This window comes from Sceloporus occidentalis, unplaced genomic scaffold (assembly GCF_023333645.1).
Source record: "Sceloporus occidentalis isolate IW3139 unplaced genomic scaffold, rSceOcc1.0.p SCAF_1, whole genome shotgun sequence".
Taxonomy (NCBI): Eukaryota; Metazoa; Chordata; class Lepidosauria; order Squamata; family Phrynosomatidae; genus Sceloporus; species Sceloporus occidentalis.
In genome coordinates this window covers 149,890,237-149,906,654 of record NW_028316981.1, presented here as the reverse complement: position 1 = coordinate 149,906,654, position 16,418 = coordinate 149,890,237, and the positions used below count along the sequence as shown (strand labels likewise).

Genomic DNA, 16,418 nt, shown 5'->3' with positions numbered 1-16,418 from the left:
TGATACCATGAGTTACTACATCGGGTGACGGCAACCCTAGTGACAGTACAATACTATCCTTCTGCATGTGAAGTTTCTCTTCCAGTAACAAACATACTGTAAAATTACAGCAGAAGATTAGGCAATCCAATCCGAGTCTTTTCCCTTCAGAACTGAAGGCACCTTTGCAAGAGACAAGGATGGAGCAGTAGCAGGAGATGACAGCATATGATCAAACAACAGTAAATGTTTACAACATCAGTTACATTCCAAAAGAGAGCTAAGCAGTATTGGTCTAAAAAATGACCTCTGAGACTTTAACAACAAAAGATTGACAGATATACAAATACAGAATGGAAAATGAGAAGTGATTTACCTGTTTCTGGATAATATCACTCTGATTAGAGGCCTGAAGGGAGTGTTCACGTTTAATTTCAATATGCTGTTGTTTCTTCTTCTGTTGCTGTTCTCTTAGTTGCTGAACTCTCTGCAGCTGCTCTTGAACACTGGCTGCTTGGACAGTTACAACATTCTGAATCTGATGAGCCTGCACTGGGCCACCCTGCTGGATCTGAATAGGTAACTGAAGCTTAATCTGCTGAGGCAGCCCTCCTTGCTGGGCCTGTATCTGTGCCACAACATGGGACTGAAGCTGGGAGAACACCTGGACTTGCTGCTGAAGCTGGGGCATAGTAATAACCTTTGTTTGTGGTGGCTGTATCTGCAGCTGAGGACGTGGTGACTGCACTGTAACTTGACTGACAGTTTGTGCAGCTGGCAACATCTGAACTGAGGTTGGAATCTGAGACTGCTGAGACTGGATTTGTACTGATGGATGTGGCTGCATTGGAATCAGTTGCTGGGTTGTGGTCTGCACCTGAGCTACAGGTTGAACAATCGGAACTTTGGGTGGCGTCTGTGGAGGTATGACTGTTGGGGACTGGCTCTGAACTTGAGCTAAAGGCTGTCCTTGCAAAATGTTCTGGGGTGGAGCCTGAGCTACAGCTGGAGTTCCAGTGGATTCCACTATCGATGGCTGTGCTTCAGAGGTAACAGTTGGACAGGGAAGTGAAGTGGGAGTCTGAACTTCAGGAGGTTTCTGAGTTTCAACCTGGACAGGGGATTGAGTAGGTTGTGTCTGTGCAGGAGTTGGAGCTTGAGGCTGGCTGGTCTGGGGGTGCCCTTGTGGCTGGGCTTCGAGTTGACTCTGCGGTGGCTGGGATTCAGCAGGTGGAAGCGCTGGCACTGGCTGTGTTTGCATCTGGGCTAAGGAGGTCTGTTTCTGCTCTCCTGCAGTTGGGGAAGTAAAATACATGCCTTACATTCAGAGCCCTAAGAAGAATCTATTGCACTCCTCACTGCCTCTGTTTAATAAACCACCACAATGATTTACAACATCTTAGTCAAAGATATAGCCACGTTAGTCTGTAAAATTAATATGTAAAGAGAACTTGTAACATCTTTGAGACTAACTGAAAAAAGAAGTTGGCAGCAGGAGCTTTCGTCAACTTAAGTTTATTAAACGCATCTGAGGAAGTAGACAAGTCTACGAAAACGCAAGCTGCCAATTTCTTTCTTTCAATTAGTCTCAAAGGTGCTAGAAGTTTCCTTTACATACTAATATCTTATTCAGTGATTCTAAGCCTAAAAAGACATTTTCAGGTTCTTACTCTACCCCCTGCTGTTTATACCACTTAGGCTAATGAAGAATTCTGGAGAACCCCAATGCTTGCACATCCTTTTGGTTAGCCCTTGGGAAATCTGGATTCCCCCCCCCCCCCCCATGCAGTTATTTTATTTTACTGCTGAAATGCTCCCCCCTCCCCATTTAATATGAAAACCCTACCTGGTGTTGAAGTAGAAACTGTTGTAGTAGTAGTGCTGGTTGCTGTAGCTGCTGTTGGTAATGGCGTGAAAAGGAATCGCTGAATTGTGCCACTTGGCATAGCTGCTTGCATTAACTGTTGTCCTGGTCCTGGTATTACCGTTACACCTTGTGGGATCAACTGCAACTGGCCAGTTGTTTGACCCTGACCCTGAATTACCACTGTCAAACCCTGACTAACCTGCGGGGGGGGGGGGGTAAAGAAAAATAATTAATACCAATAAATGTTCTGAGGGTGTGCATAATGTTCCAAGTGCTGCTTTCTTTTATGAACAACAAAAGTGATGAGACTTAACATGGGTTTTGTTTACATACACAGTTCGAATACCAAACATATTTTTCTGAAAAATTCACCTGTAACACTAACCAGGGGAAATGTAAAATGATGAAAGAATAGATAACACTTGATACTCCAACATGAATCCTTGTTTTTGTTTTTAAAAACAACAACACTGAGTGCACCCAAATGCAACTATGGTGGAAATATGCATATTAAAAAAGAAACAGACAACCAAAACTAGAAAAGCTAAAATCAAAGTAAAAACTGCATGTACTTAAGGCAGTTTTTATCACTTATTACAGATTCTGCTGCACAACCTAGTAATGAATTTAAAAGCAACTGTTTCTCTCCATATATCTGTTCTAATTGCTTATAATTAAGGGAAGGTTATAGGCCTACCATTGTAACTAAAAAAATTCATTCAGTGAAAACATCTAGTTACTGAGTTCCAAAGCACACTGTGAAAAAGGTTTGGAAATTTCACACACCTTAAGTGGCTAAATATGAACATTTCAGTAAGACAGTTGAAGACTGCTGGTACAAAATACAAAGAAACAAAGAGGGAAAAGGAACCTAGACAAGAATTGCCCTGGGTGATCAAATCAGCGTTTCAAGCAACTTAACTCTCTACTGCCAATAATGTCTGAGCTTGAGTTGTGAGAAGTACACACACATAATGTAATAGCCATGTCTGCCTACCTTTCCCCAGCAACCACAAGTATACTGCCTCTAAACCCTGGTGGTACAGTGGTTAAATGCTGATACTGCAGCCACTTACAGCCACAAGACTAGAAATTCAATCCCAGGCAGGGCTTCAAGATTGACTCAGCCTTCCACCCTTTTGCAGGTTGGTAAAATAAGAGTACCCAGCTTGTTGGGGGAAATTGGCTTACACATTGTAAACTGCTTAAGGAGTGCTCGTTCACTGATAAGTGGTATAGAAATGTACTTGCTCTTGCTCTTGCTCTTGCGCCTTAATACTTGCACCACAGCTGTAAAGTAAAAATATACATACTTCCACTTCACAAAAACTCTCTCTTTGGGCAGAAACAATAAGTAAGTATATTGATGTGCCTTAGTTAACAGAAACAAAAAAGAAGCATGTATTTTATTGAAAACTGGACCAAATGCTTTTGAATGTTTATAGTCATGTATGAAAATTTCAAGGAAGTTTTACTAAACAAAAATAATTTGGTGGTGTGGTTTTATTTATTTATATATATATTTGCATTAACAGGACCAAACTGCATACAGACAGTAGGCTCAACCCATTTCGATCCAGAGATAAAAGGTACTTGTTTTGAATATTTTCCAGATCCCTTAAGGTGTAAAAAAGCAGTATCATTTTCTATCACCTTAAACCTCTGAAGATTCATAGATTACGTCAGGAAATCTGTTTGCTTTTGCTAATTAAAGAAAATAGCAGAACAAGCAAAGAAAAACATGGAGCCAAATGCATATTGATGCACTGTGACCTAAATCATATTTACTTACCTGGCCTTGAGTGAGTTGTGTGAGCTGTGCCATTGTAAGTTTCACCTGACCCTGTTGAGGACGAGGGGTGTATGGAGTTGTGGCTTGTGACTGCATGTGCTGTGAAGGTGCTGATGGAGCGGTTACCATCTTCTGACTTGTAGAGACTGTGGTAGCACTAGACACGGCTGTTGAGACAGGCTGCCCCCTGATAATCTGGGTGACTACTTGCTGGGTCTGGCCTGTGTAGAAGTACCATTTATAGCATTAAGAAGCTATTCTCATCACAAAAAGCCCTCCTGAAAAGACAACCAATTATTCCTTCCAGCTAGCAAATCCATTAACCTAAAATCAATGGTCCACTGACCAACAGAATCAGAATTGTGTGCCTTCATTTCTTCATATCAGTGTCAGTCTTTTATTGTGCAACAGGTTTCACACAACAGCCTAATATTCTGTTGCATTATTCTTAACCTACCACATTTAACTGTGATTATAATAGAGGCATGGCATAGTGGTTTGAGTCTTGGACTAGGCCTCTGGAAACCAGGGTTTGATTCCCTGCTCAGCCATGAAACCCACTGCATGATTTTGGTCAGGTCACAGGATCTCAGCCTCAGAGGAAGGCAATGGCAAACCTCCTCTGAACAAATCTTGCCAAGAAAACACACAACAGGTTTGCCCTAGGGTCACCGTAAGTTGGAAATGAAGGCACATAACAGAAGATGTACAGATGTTACAAGAGAAACCAAGATGTACAGACGTCCCAACTTTGGGACAAAGGTAGGATACAAATTAAATCAATGTATCAGATCAAACAGTCAAGGTGAAACATTTCTGCTTGGAAACAGAAGGAGGTTTAAGAGCTGTTTATGGCAGATATCAACTGTTCAAAGAATAAAAAACTGCAAAATTCAACATACACTTTTCTTCTTAGGATGGCTCGAATGATGATTCCAAGGTCATTAAAGCTAAGCATTTGTTTTTTTCCAGTAATTTAATGTGAAACCATCTAATCAACATGTTTTCATGGACATGTTAATGACAGAAAAATGAAGAAACAAACACGGTGGAAGTTTAATAATCAAAATTAACCTACTGGTTGGAAGAATACCTTGCTGTACCATTACAGGTGTCCGAATGATGGTCTTTCCTAACGCTGACTGCTGAAGTGGTGTCCTTATGACCGTCATTCCAGGCCGAAGTGGTGTCCCAGGTATTACCTACATTAGTTGCATTGAAAAGAGTCAGTCTTTTCTTATACTGAGAATGAAAGCAGGTATGCAAACAACTTCTGTAGAAACAAACACTCATCTGCAGAAATGGAAACAGGGATATAAAACCAAACTCCTCTGAAAAGATGTCAAGTTCCTAGTTTTTAAAGGGCCAAATGCATTTTCCCACTCTAATTGTGTCTCTCTACTTTTCAACATCCCAATTTAATTATTTTATTTATTTATTTATTTAATTTGTATGCCACTTTCTCCCAGAAGGGAACCAAGGCAGCTCACAGATAAAAATATTACAATAAAAATTCAGAACCATTAAAATAATCTAAAGACAGTATAAAACTGAATAAAAATATACAAAAGCTAAAAGGCACAACCAAAACACCGCCCTCCACGTAAAAGCCACCCTGGCATGATTACGTATATAATAAATGCATTTAATGTATCTGATTATACAAAACCAAGAGAAAGAAACTGCCAAGGAAAATGGATGAGACAGATTATCTAAATCCATGTCAGTTTGGTTTCAGATACGACTATGGGAGAGAAACTGCTTTGGTCACCTTGGTGGATGACCTATGCAGGGAACTGGACAAATGGAGTGTGTCCTTGTTGGTTTTACAGGACCTCTCAGCATCTTTCGATACCATCAACCATGGTATCCTTCTGAGTCACTTCTCTGGGATAGGGCTTTGAGGCACTGTTCTACAGTGGCTCCTTTCTTTCTTGGAAGGGCATTCTCAGAAGATGATGCTGGGATTCCTGTTCGACTCCTTGACCAATGGCTTGTGGGGTGCCTTGGGGCTCAGTCCTTCCCCTATGCTTTTTAACATTTGCATGAAATCGCTGGGAGAGGTTGTCCGGAATTTTGGAGTAGGGTGTCACCTGTACGCTGATGATACCCACTCTATCCCTCATTTCCACCTAATTCCAAGAAAGCTATTTCTGTCCGTCTGGCCGCTGTAATGGACAGTTGAGGGCAAACAAATTAAAGCTTAATCCAGACAAGACAGAGGTGTTCCTGGTCAGTCAAAATACAGATATGGGAATAAGAATTCAGCCTGTGTTAGATGGGGTTACACTCGCCCTGAAAGCTCAGGTTCGTAGTTTGACGGTACTGGATTCAGTGCTGAGCCTAGAAGCCCAGGTATCGGTGGTGACCAGGAGTGCTTTCCCACAGTTGTGCGCCAACTGCGCCCATTCCCAGAGAAGCCAGATCTGGCCATGGTGGCACATGCCTTGGTTACATCCCATCCGGATTATTGTAATGCGTTCTACATGGGGCTGCCTTTGAAAAGTGCTCAGAAACTTCAGCTGGTCTAAAGAGCTGCAGCCATGCTGCTAACTGGAGCTGGCTACAGGGAGCATAGAACTCCCTTGTTGCAACAGCTCTACTGGCTACCAATCCGTTTCCAAGCACAATTCAAAGTACTAATTTTGACCTATAAAGCCTTATACAGCTTGGGTCCTCCTATTTGAAGGACCATATCTCCCTGTATGAGCCCCTCAGAGTATTGAGATCATCGGGAGAGGCCCTTCTCTGTCCCACCACCCTCTCAGATGTGTTTGGTGGAAACAAGAGAGAGGGCCTTCTTGATGGCAGCTCCCAAGCCTTGGAACTCCCTCCCTAGGGAGGCCAGGATGATGCCATCCCTGCCAGCAGCAGATAAAGACATTCTTGTACCGGCAGGTCTTTGCAAACTGATAAGGACTGGGTTTTTAATGTTGTGCAACATAAATTTTTTTTAAAGGGGGGGGGGGGGAAGGGTTTATAAATATTTATGTATATTTTATTCTGTAAATTTTTATGTTGTTCACCACCCAGATTGGCTTTGCCACCAGGCGGTATAGAAATAATAATAATAATAATAATAATAATTATTATTATTATTATTAATTTTAATGGTTTATATTTTAACATGTTAAAATACTGTTTTAACTCTTAAAATTGCTTACTTGTTTTAACTCTTAAAATTGTTTAATTGTTTTTTAAATTTTATAATTATATATTTTAATATGGTTGCATTGTTTTTAAATTGTATTGCTTTATATTTGTTGTTCGCCGCCTTGAGTCCCTATACTGGGAGAAAGGCGGGATGTAAGAAAATAAAATATAATAATAATAATAATAATAATAATAATAATAGCGAGAAGGGAAGAAGGGGAATGAAATAATTACAAAGCTGGAGGCAGAAGGATCCATAGTGAGGAGCAAGAAACACCTTGGATGTAAAAAGGTGGCACAGCACAAAGAGCCAGTTACCCTGAAAGTACTGAGAAAGTACTGACAGTGCAGGCTATGGCTGACATCAGAGGGGAGCAACGTGAAGTGGTGGTGGCCAGCAGGCAGCAGCAACAGTAGCCCAGCAGTAGTGGCAGAGAAGGAGGAAGTGAAAACAGCCACAGTCCCAGTCCTGCTGCCACAGCAATCTCCGCCAGTATGATCCCTGTCATTAGTCTGGCAATGGAAACTGTCAGGGAGCACCAGGTCCCTGCTGTGTTTGCCAGGAAACATCACCCTGCCACAAAACATCACCAATTACATCTGCAGTAAGTGCAAATTGTAGCTCTCTTAGAAGAGAAGGTCAGTGCACTACATGAGTATGTTATGTCTCTTCAGTGCAACAGAGACTTCCTGGATAAAACACAGGAAGCACTGATCATACAAAACCAACAAGAAGAAACTGGCAAGGAAAACGAAACTGCCTGTAATAGTGAGTAAATACTGTGGAGGAGAGTCACTGTTAGGAACAGACTGTCATAGAGGTTATAAATCCCAACAACTAAGCAATTGCTTCTACATCTTCAAGAAGTTAGCAGTAGTGAAGATGCTCAAACAGAAAGTAGCAACAAGGGATACCATAGACCAAAAAAGGAGTCAAGGTAACCACGACCTGCAACAAGAAGAAAAGAAAGGTGCTGGTGGTTGGGAACTTCAGGGGTATAGAGGCAACTGCATGCCTGTTTGACAAGATGAGCTGTCTTACTGGAACAGGTGTCTAGGATGTCACTGACAATTTGCCAAAACTCATCAAGAATATAAATCAGTACTCCTTTCTCTTCTTTCATCTGGGTGTCAATGACACAGCCAAAAACAGATCACCTCTGACTATGAACAGCTCACTTCTAACTAGATCACCTTTGAAGAGATCACCTCTGACTATGAATCACTGGACAGGAAGATGAAAGGGTTTGAAGCACAAGTGGTGTTCTCATCAATTCTACCGGTGAAAGATAGAGGACCATACAGGGACAAAAAGACACTAAAAATCAATGATTGCCTATGTATATGGTGTAGATGAGGTATGGCCTCTGAGACTATGGCCTTCATTTCTTAGACAGAGGATTATTGGCTACAGATGAGCTGCACATCATGAAGACTGGGAAGGATGCCTTTGGTAGCACTTGGCAAATCCTTGGTGGTGGGAGATTGGAGATGATAGCTCAAACAGCTGCCCAAAGGCAAGCTCTAAGCACAAGGATGTGAATTCTACAGAAGAAGCTGAGGGAGAGAATGAGATCCACAGAAAAACTGGTTTAAATTAATGGGTGAGAACAAACGATGCCTCAGGTGTCTAAACTCCAATACAGAGTTTGGTCAACAAACAAGATGAAGTCCTAGTGCAAGTATGTAAATATGACTTTATAGGCATAATGGAGGGATGGTGGGATGACTTGTATTTTTGGTATATTACAATTGAAAGGTATACCCTATTCAAAAAGAATAGATGTGGCAGAAAAGAAGAGGGAGTGGCATTACCTGTAAAGACAAATTCTGTTGTACAGAAATCACAGTGGATCAATTGAGAGCATTTGGGTAAAAATAAATAAATAAATGAAAGCAACATTCTAGTAAGTGTCTACTACAGCCACCAAACCAAGAAGAGGCAGTGGATGATGCTTTTCAGAAAGAAATCTCAGAAAACTCAAAGATGCAAGAATTAGTAGTTATGGGGGATTTCAAATACCCTAATATCAGCTGGGAGTACTTCTGATAATCATAGGTTGTGCAACAAATTCCTGATGTAAATGGTAGGTATTTTTTTCCTCAAAAGTTAGAGGAAGGAACAACAGAATCAGCAGTTGTTGCTGATCCTTGGGAACAGTTGGTTTCTGGAATCAAACTAATCAATACTTTAGGGAGAAGCGACCATGTAACGCTAGAATTCACATATTGTGAGACAGGGCAAAGAAAAATATATTCAAACAGACCTTGGGTTTCAAGAAAGCTGATTTAACAAGTTCAGAGAAATACTGGGTAGAATCGCAGACTGGCTAGGCAAGGAAAGAGCAACAAAAAGGGGATTTTCAGATATATTTGAGGCAAGAGAATGACCAAGGAGACTGTTGTTTAATAATGATGGTAAAATGCTAACAGATCACAATGAAAAGGCAAAACTACTCTGTATCTATTTTGCTTCAGTTCCCTATCGCAAAGGAAAACTGTGTATTTCCAGGTAGCAGCAGAGACATTGGCAAGGGATCTGGATCACAAACGTTGTTAGGGGGTGAGTCAGAAATTACCTAGCTAAACTAAATGAATTTAAATAAAAGTTCCAGGAAACTACAGACCAGTCAGTGTAACCTCAATACTATGAAAAATATTGGAACAGACTGTACAGGAATCTGTCTGCAAGTATCTTGATGACAATGCAGTAATCAGGAGGAGCCAGCATTCTTAGCAAACTAATCTTATATCTTTTTTCGATCAAGTCACTAGTTTCATAGATTGTAGGAATGCTGTGGATGTCATTTATCTGGATTTCAGCAAAGCATTTGATAAGCCGTCAAACCCCATCCCCATGTTTTGATTAGAAAACAGATTAAATGTGCAATAGATGGGAACACTATCAGATGGACGCACAACTGGTTTGAAAATTGTGGTTGTGCTTCCAACTGGAAGGTCTCGAATGAAATGCCTCAGGATTCTGTCCTAGTGCCATTACTTTTCAACATTTTTATCAATGACATAGATGTCAGGGTGGAGAGAATTCTTAACACATTTGCAGATGACACAAAACTGGGAGGGGTCAGAGCCAAGCAAATACTGCATAGACTTATGGTGGCTCCCTGACATAAAGAAAACAACTATTGAAAATGTACAAAGAGAATTAGTACTGCTAAAGTAGCTAAGTAACAAATCATTGTGTGGCAGCTACACTTTAATTTCTGAAATGAGAAATGACACTTAAAAATTATACCCTCTAATCTAGAAAGTTTTTTCATCTGTAGTTATGTCATTCAGAGCAAGCCTCAGACCATTTGACTTGGAACAGTTTTTCTCTTAGTTTTAGGTGAGTAATTGGAGGCTGTGGTAACTATACTGAAAAAAGGTGAATTCTACATTCCTAGAATTCTTTATTTGCACATTTCAGATATGACTTCTGGCACTGCAAACGGCTCCAAGGGATTGAGTTTCAACTCACATGAAGCCCTAGAGAAACCTTATTGACAGCCAAACTACAGGCCCCCATTGTCCCTCATTTTATGCATAATTTCTGGAGAAGATCAATCCAGTGAGACCCTCTCTCAGTGCAACTCCACTATTCAAAAACTGGCAATGACATTGAAACACCAAAGGAAATCTCCCAAGAACACATTCTTCAGCAACTATGTATTTGTAGTCCACAAATGCAGCATTCTTAACAAAACCACAAAATTTCAACCCAGCCCCAAGTGGTACAAGATGAAGATGCCACTTTCTTCCATGCCAGCATTCTCTGAAAATGCCAGCCATAGATGCTGGCGAAACGTCAGGAAGAAACCCTTCTAGAACATGGCCACATAGCCTGAAAAACCCACAAAAAACTATGGATGCTGGCCATGAAAGCCTTCGATTTCACAATACTTTTTTAAGAAAATCTTACTTGTGATGCACTTGTCGTACATACAGTCCCAGTGTTATTTGGCCGAATAGTTACAGTTGCTGTCCTTGGCTGGAATGACGTAAACGTCTGTTGGTTTGCTCCAGTTGTTGATGGAATGATACCCAACACTTTCTGCTGTACCTGAACTACACCTATTCAAAAAATAATTAATTAATTTTAAAATGTTGTCAAGTCACAATTTAATATCTTCACATTTTTAATGAAATGTTACTCCCTTTGTAGAACAAAGTTTGGAAAAAAACTGTTCTTTAAAATGAAAAGTATTTATTTCATTGATTTCCCCCCTTTCTTCGAATGTAAAACTCAAGATCCTTTACAACATCAATTACAACAACAAAGCAAAAAACAAAGTTACAACAATAAAGGGAAAGTAAAATGATATTAAAAGCAAGCAATGCATTAAAACAGTTTAAAGTATCCACTTAAAGAGTCCAAAAGCCTATTTAAATAAACAGTCTGCCTGCCCATGGAAGGAGAGCTGAGATAGGGCCAGCCAAACCTCCCATAATCTGGGGTAGCCACCAGTGAGACCCTCTTTATGTCCTCAGCAAATGTGTCTGGGACAGAATGAAAGCACTCTCAAGCAAGTCCACATGGGGAGAGTGAATCTTACAGATTAAACTTTTTCCAGTAACTGTTGCATTAGTATGCACTGTCAATTGATACAACTTGAAAGGAGCTTGCAAACATAATGTCAGGGCTCTTAGCCAAAAATCAGCTTTCCTAACCTGACTGAAACCTCCTCAGACCTTCCCTTGTTAACACCAATATGACACCATACAATAGTTCCAATATTAAAGCTAACCATCTTTACCTCTTGTTATAGTTAAGATGGAGGAGAGGAATTTATTCTAGAGAGAAGACAGACCACAAATTCCATGGCCTGCCCTGGATTTCTTAACTACTATTAAAAAAACCTAGAGCAGGGGTCGGCAACCCCCGGCCCGCGGAGGCGGCAGGACCGGCCCCAGCCCGGTCCTGCCGCCGCTGCCGCCTCCTTCTCCACCTCCTCCTCCTCCTGGGCAGCTTGACTGCGCTGCCCTCCTCCTCCTCCACCGCACGGAGGAGGAAGAGGAGGGCCGCGCGGCCTGGGGCAGAGGAGGCAAAGGGGGAAGCCCCACGCCGCCCTCCCCGCCTCCCCGCGCAGGCCCGCGCCGCCCACCTCCTTCTCCTCTGCCTCTTCCACCCTGCCCCCAGGGCATGCGGCGCATGGAGGAGGGGGGAGGAGGGGGAGGAGAAGAATGAAGAGGAGGAAGAGGAAGAGGGAGGAGCAGAAGGAGGAGGAGGAAGAGGAGGAAGGAAGAGGTGATGAGTGGCCAGAGGCCTCAAGGTTTTTTAAATTTTTATTTTGGATGCTTTTAATGCTAACAAGTCTCCCTTGGTTTGACAATGATAGTGTGATGATGATGATGATATGAGTCAGCTTGAGAGGCATGCAGGCACTGTTTCTTAAGCCGAGAGAGTGTCACTTTCCAAAGTGTGTTTTGGGTGCTTTTAATGCTAACAAGTCTCCCTTGTTTTGACAGTGATAGTGTGGTGATGATGGTGATGATGATAGTCAGCTTGAGAGGCATGCACGCACTGTTTCTGAAGCCAACAGAGTGTGACTTTCCAAAGTGCCTTTTTTTGTGTGTTTTTGGTTCTTTAATGGTGATATTGATATCAGCAAGCCTCTGAGGCAAGGCCAATGTAAATTGCTGTGATTTTTACAAACTCATGCGCAGTGAAGAAAAACCACAGTCCCTTGACCAAGTACACACTTCTGAGAAGTACACTTTGTGCAAGAACTGTGAAACCACCTTGACATGTTCAATATGCATAGCCATGTGAACCCATGTTCAGTGTGAAACCCAAAGAGTTTGGTTATGCAATAAGCCTCTGAAAAATGCAAGAGGCCATCTTTAGTAAAGCCATGTTCAATGCTCAAATGTGCTGTTTGGAATGGGGGGAGGGGGGGTTGGCCAGAAAGGGAAGTACATTTCTGCCATCTGTCTAGGAATAATGCCCAAATGTCCTCCATTTTGATCATGCCTAAGAAACATGCATTTCTATTAACATTTTTAAAAAATCATCAAATTTTTTTGGCATGTCCTCCATTTTTAAAAAATGTGTCCTACATATGAAAATGTTGTCTTATATTATTTATTTATTGCCCCCCCCCCCTTGTCTGGGGGACACCAACCCGGCCCGCGGCTCAAAAAGGTTGCCTACCCCTGACCTAGAGGTTACAGGTGAACTGCCCTGAGAAGTCAGACCTCTTCTGAAGAAGAGTACAAAAGAGGATAAATACAATTGAAAGCATGTGAGCTCAACTGCTGACCAACATTAATATGGTTGATTCCCAAAATACTGCAAGGCTTTTGTAGCTTTTCTGTTAAGAGTGCAAGTTTATACAATAGACTTCAAAGTACAATTGCATGTATAGTTATGGGGACATCAAAGGGATAACAAAAATCTGAAATTTTACATAATAATGAATTTCTACTGCAAATAAATAGATAAATAATTGAAGAACATCTTCCAGTTCTAAAATATCCAAATTATTTTAGCAGCAAAATATCCAAACAAAGGAACATCCATTGTTTTCATGACATTTTCCTACCTCCTTGAGTGGCTGGTACATTAACAGCAACAATCTTGCTGTTGGCAGGCAGAGGCAGCTTTGTGATCACTTTGCCTGCCATAGTTACTGGACTGCTTGCAATCTGGAAAGTTTGACCACTGCTGGAAATGGTTGTTGCTGGTGTAACAGCTGTGCTTGTGGCTAACAAAACCAAAATGGTGGTCAGTTTCTGAGATTATCAAATAATTATTATTAAAAAAAAACCCTTGACAAGACTTATTTCTCTTTTTCAACACTTCATTGTGTGCCTTCAAGACATTTCTGACTTATGGCGATCCTATCATGGGGCTTTCTTGGAATAATTTGTTCTGAAGCTGAGAGAGAGACTTGCCCAACATCATCCACTGGGTTTCCATGGCTGAGTGGAGATCTGAACGCTGATCTCTGAGTCCTAGTCAGACACAAAAACCACCACACCATATTGCTTCTCCCTGTAACAGTTATATATTTAAAATGTACGGTGTAGCTACAACATTTTGGATATTGTCAGATCTTCCTCCATATGTCAAACTTTTTTGGGGACAGAGGAGATAGCAGTTAAAAAGAAATACTTTTTAATAATCTTCCAGCTCCTCTAAAAGCATCACAGTTCATCCAATTTTTAAGACAGACAAAAATGAAACTGTGTTGTCAATTCATTACCACAAAATATGGTACAGCCACTAACTTAAACAGAGAGAATGGAACTGAAATGGCTGGAGAAAGGAGCATTCTACACGGTTACTTTTCTTGAAAGTCCAGTTGGATTATAATTAGCACTGTGTTCTGAGAACCAGTCTTTACACAGCCAAAGTAGCAGCATCAGTGCAAGAGGATGAAATCTTCCCACCTTCCCACAGATGGTAGAGAGACAACAAAATTATCAGGATGGGATGGGGTCCTGAATGGAAGAACCTCCCAGTGTAGCCTGAGAATACTAAATATTTAACGGAAACAGTAACTGAATGTTGGGAAAAAGAGAGAACACAGGGGCAGGGTGGGGTGGACCATGGAATGGAATATTCAGATCACTGTGTGAAGTTTCCATTCCTATTTTGCGCTATTAGCACACATTACCATTCCCAATGTATATTATTAACCAGAACACTTAAGTGGAAGCTCTATGTTAGAGGTAGTATATAAAGTTCCTCAACTTGTGGGGAAAAAAATCCTATTTATCACCAGCTGCCACTGATGAAGACTCCCAGCAAATTTGGCTGTTCCTTGGAGGATCCAAAACACTGAGATAGACAGATTTCCTTACCCTTGCCCCCTTTGTTAGTGGGGCTGTGCCCTTATTCAGAAAGGCAATTCGTATAATCACAATTCATATAACTCAAGGAAAACAACTTCTAATAGTGTGAAGTTTGTGGCCAGAAAGCACAAATATGAAGTCTCTCATAATGAAGGAATATTCTACAAGTGGATGTTGTTCCTCAAAAATCTGCGCAATGGCAAAGGACATTCTTCAGCTGCCTCTCATAACAGAGGTGCCTAAAAATTCTGTGCCACACTCAGCAAGTTTAGCAATGGCTCCTTTTACTCTCATAGATCACTGCTACAAGGCACATGAACTGGCTCCAGTACTAAAACTAAACATTTGACATGATTAACACCAGATGGGAAGATTTTTAAGAAATCATTTCACTAATAAAATCATTTACCTGTTGAAGACTGGCCCTGCTTAACCCAGGTAGCAAAGGTCTGGTGAAAATTCTTGTTCTGCTGGAATGTTACTGTGGCTGGAGATCCCATTTTAGTAGCAAGTACTACTTTTGCTCCACTGGGTACAGGGCGTGGTAAGGGACCTACAACAACTTTCTGAGGAGTGGAGACTGGGGATGCAGCACTGCTTGTTGCTGTAGCTGTAGTGACACCGCACACTGCAGGTAACTGCTTCTGTTGTTCCAATCGCTTCTAAAAATTAAAAATCATAGTACAACAAAGAAAAGCCATCATTACGCCATTCAATAGTATCAGATCTCTCATCACATGGTGACAGATTAAAGCTGCAATCTTGCACAGACCCCTAAACCTACTTTGGAGTAAACATGGAGAGGATTACACTGAACATCTCACAGCTCATAAAACTAAATAGCTCTCTCTCTCTCTCCAAATTGCCATTAGACACAGCAATTTGAAAGCTGCAAAGGAGCAAGTCTTAATAAGAAACAAGCTAGTATGTGCTGAATCTTTGCATAGATCATAGCTGACATATTGCAGCAGCCAAGAGGGTGAGCTGCAAAGCAGGATGCATCCACTTGAAATCTCTCCACTGATATGAACCTATTAGGTGGCCAACTGGAAAAGCCCTCATAGCTCAGCCCAAATGTTTAATCTGCAGATGATAATACTGACCTGTCTTAGAATATCAAGATAAAGGGTGAGGCTCCGACTAGCCCCCATTGTCACTGCTTTGCAAAAGGAAGGGCTTCTTGTTCCCGGCCTCAATCCATGGGGAGAGGCAGGTAAATAATAATGCAGACGTGGAGCCAATCAGCCAAATTTCCTGCCCTTCACAGACCTATTCACTACATCGAGATCCACTACACAGAACCTCAGTTTAAACACTCTAAACAATGCTGACTAGTTTGAAACATCCAAATATTAAATATTTAAAATTTCTTCTGTAAGTAAGCATTGCTTTTTAATATCCTATAGCCATTCATTCCCAATAATAAGAAATTTTGACAGCTTAAATCTTCAACGCAGTTGCATTGCTATTTTGTTGTACTGTGCAAGAAACCAATGATTTGGTACGAAAAAAGGATACACAGATAGAGGATGTGAACAGAATCTTTTACTGGAAATATAATGGCATTACAGTGTCATCTCAGATCTATCAACAGGAAATTTAAAGCAGGCATTGAGATGTTTATTATTTTGGAAGACATCTTAAAGTTAACATTCCTTTAAAAATGCACTTGCTTCTGCTGTTATTCTTTATTTCATTTGATGCATTGTTTTACAAATGCTTTGCAAGCTGCCCGAGCACTATGCCGAGAAAGAAAGATCTAAATGTTGAATGAACACCATGCAGAAAGACAAGTCAACTCCAAAGAACTCTAAAAAAATTAACACC

The 16,418-nt window shown here is 41.1% G+C and overlaps 1 protein-coding gene across 17 annotated transcripts in view; it reads right to left on the bottom strand.

Moving 5' to 3' along the window:
* Nucleotides 1-16,418, bottom strand: part of BPTF (bromodomain PHD finger transcription factor) — a 114,351-nt gene that overhangs the window by 20,488 nt on the left and 77,445 nt on the right. For 9 of the 17 annotated variants that reach the window (XM_089540963.1, XM_089476724.1, XM_089476706.1 and 6 more), the window contains exons 18-24: nt 15,001-15,253; nt 13,337-13,498; nt 10,714-10,865; nt 4,717-4,840; nt 3,639-3,859; nt 1,826-2,045; nt 356-1,269 (exon numbers count right to left, since the gene is read on the bottom strand). In XM_089540963.1, coding sequence (XP_089397089.1) covers nt 356-1,269; nt 1,826-2,045; nt 3,639-3,859; nt 4,717-4,840; nt 10,714-10,865; nt 13,337-13,498; nt 15,001-15,253 — 2,046 coding nt within the window. The remainder of the gene's footprint in view (nt 1-355; nt 1,270-1,825; nt 2,046-3,638; nt 3,860-4,716; nt 4,841-10,713; nt 10,866-13,336; nt 13,499-15,000; nt 15,254-16,418) is intronic. The other 8 variants (XM_089476715.1, XM_089476790.1, XM_089476751.1 and 5 more) reach the window with 3 other exon arrangements.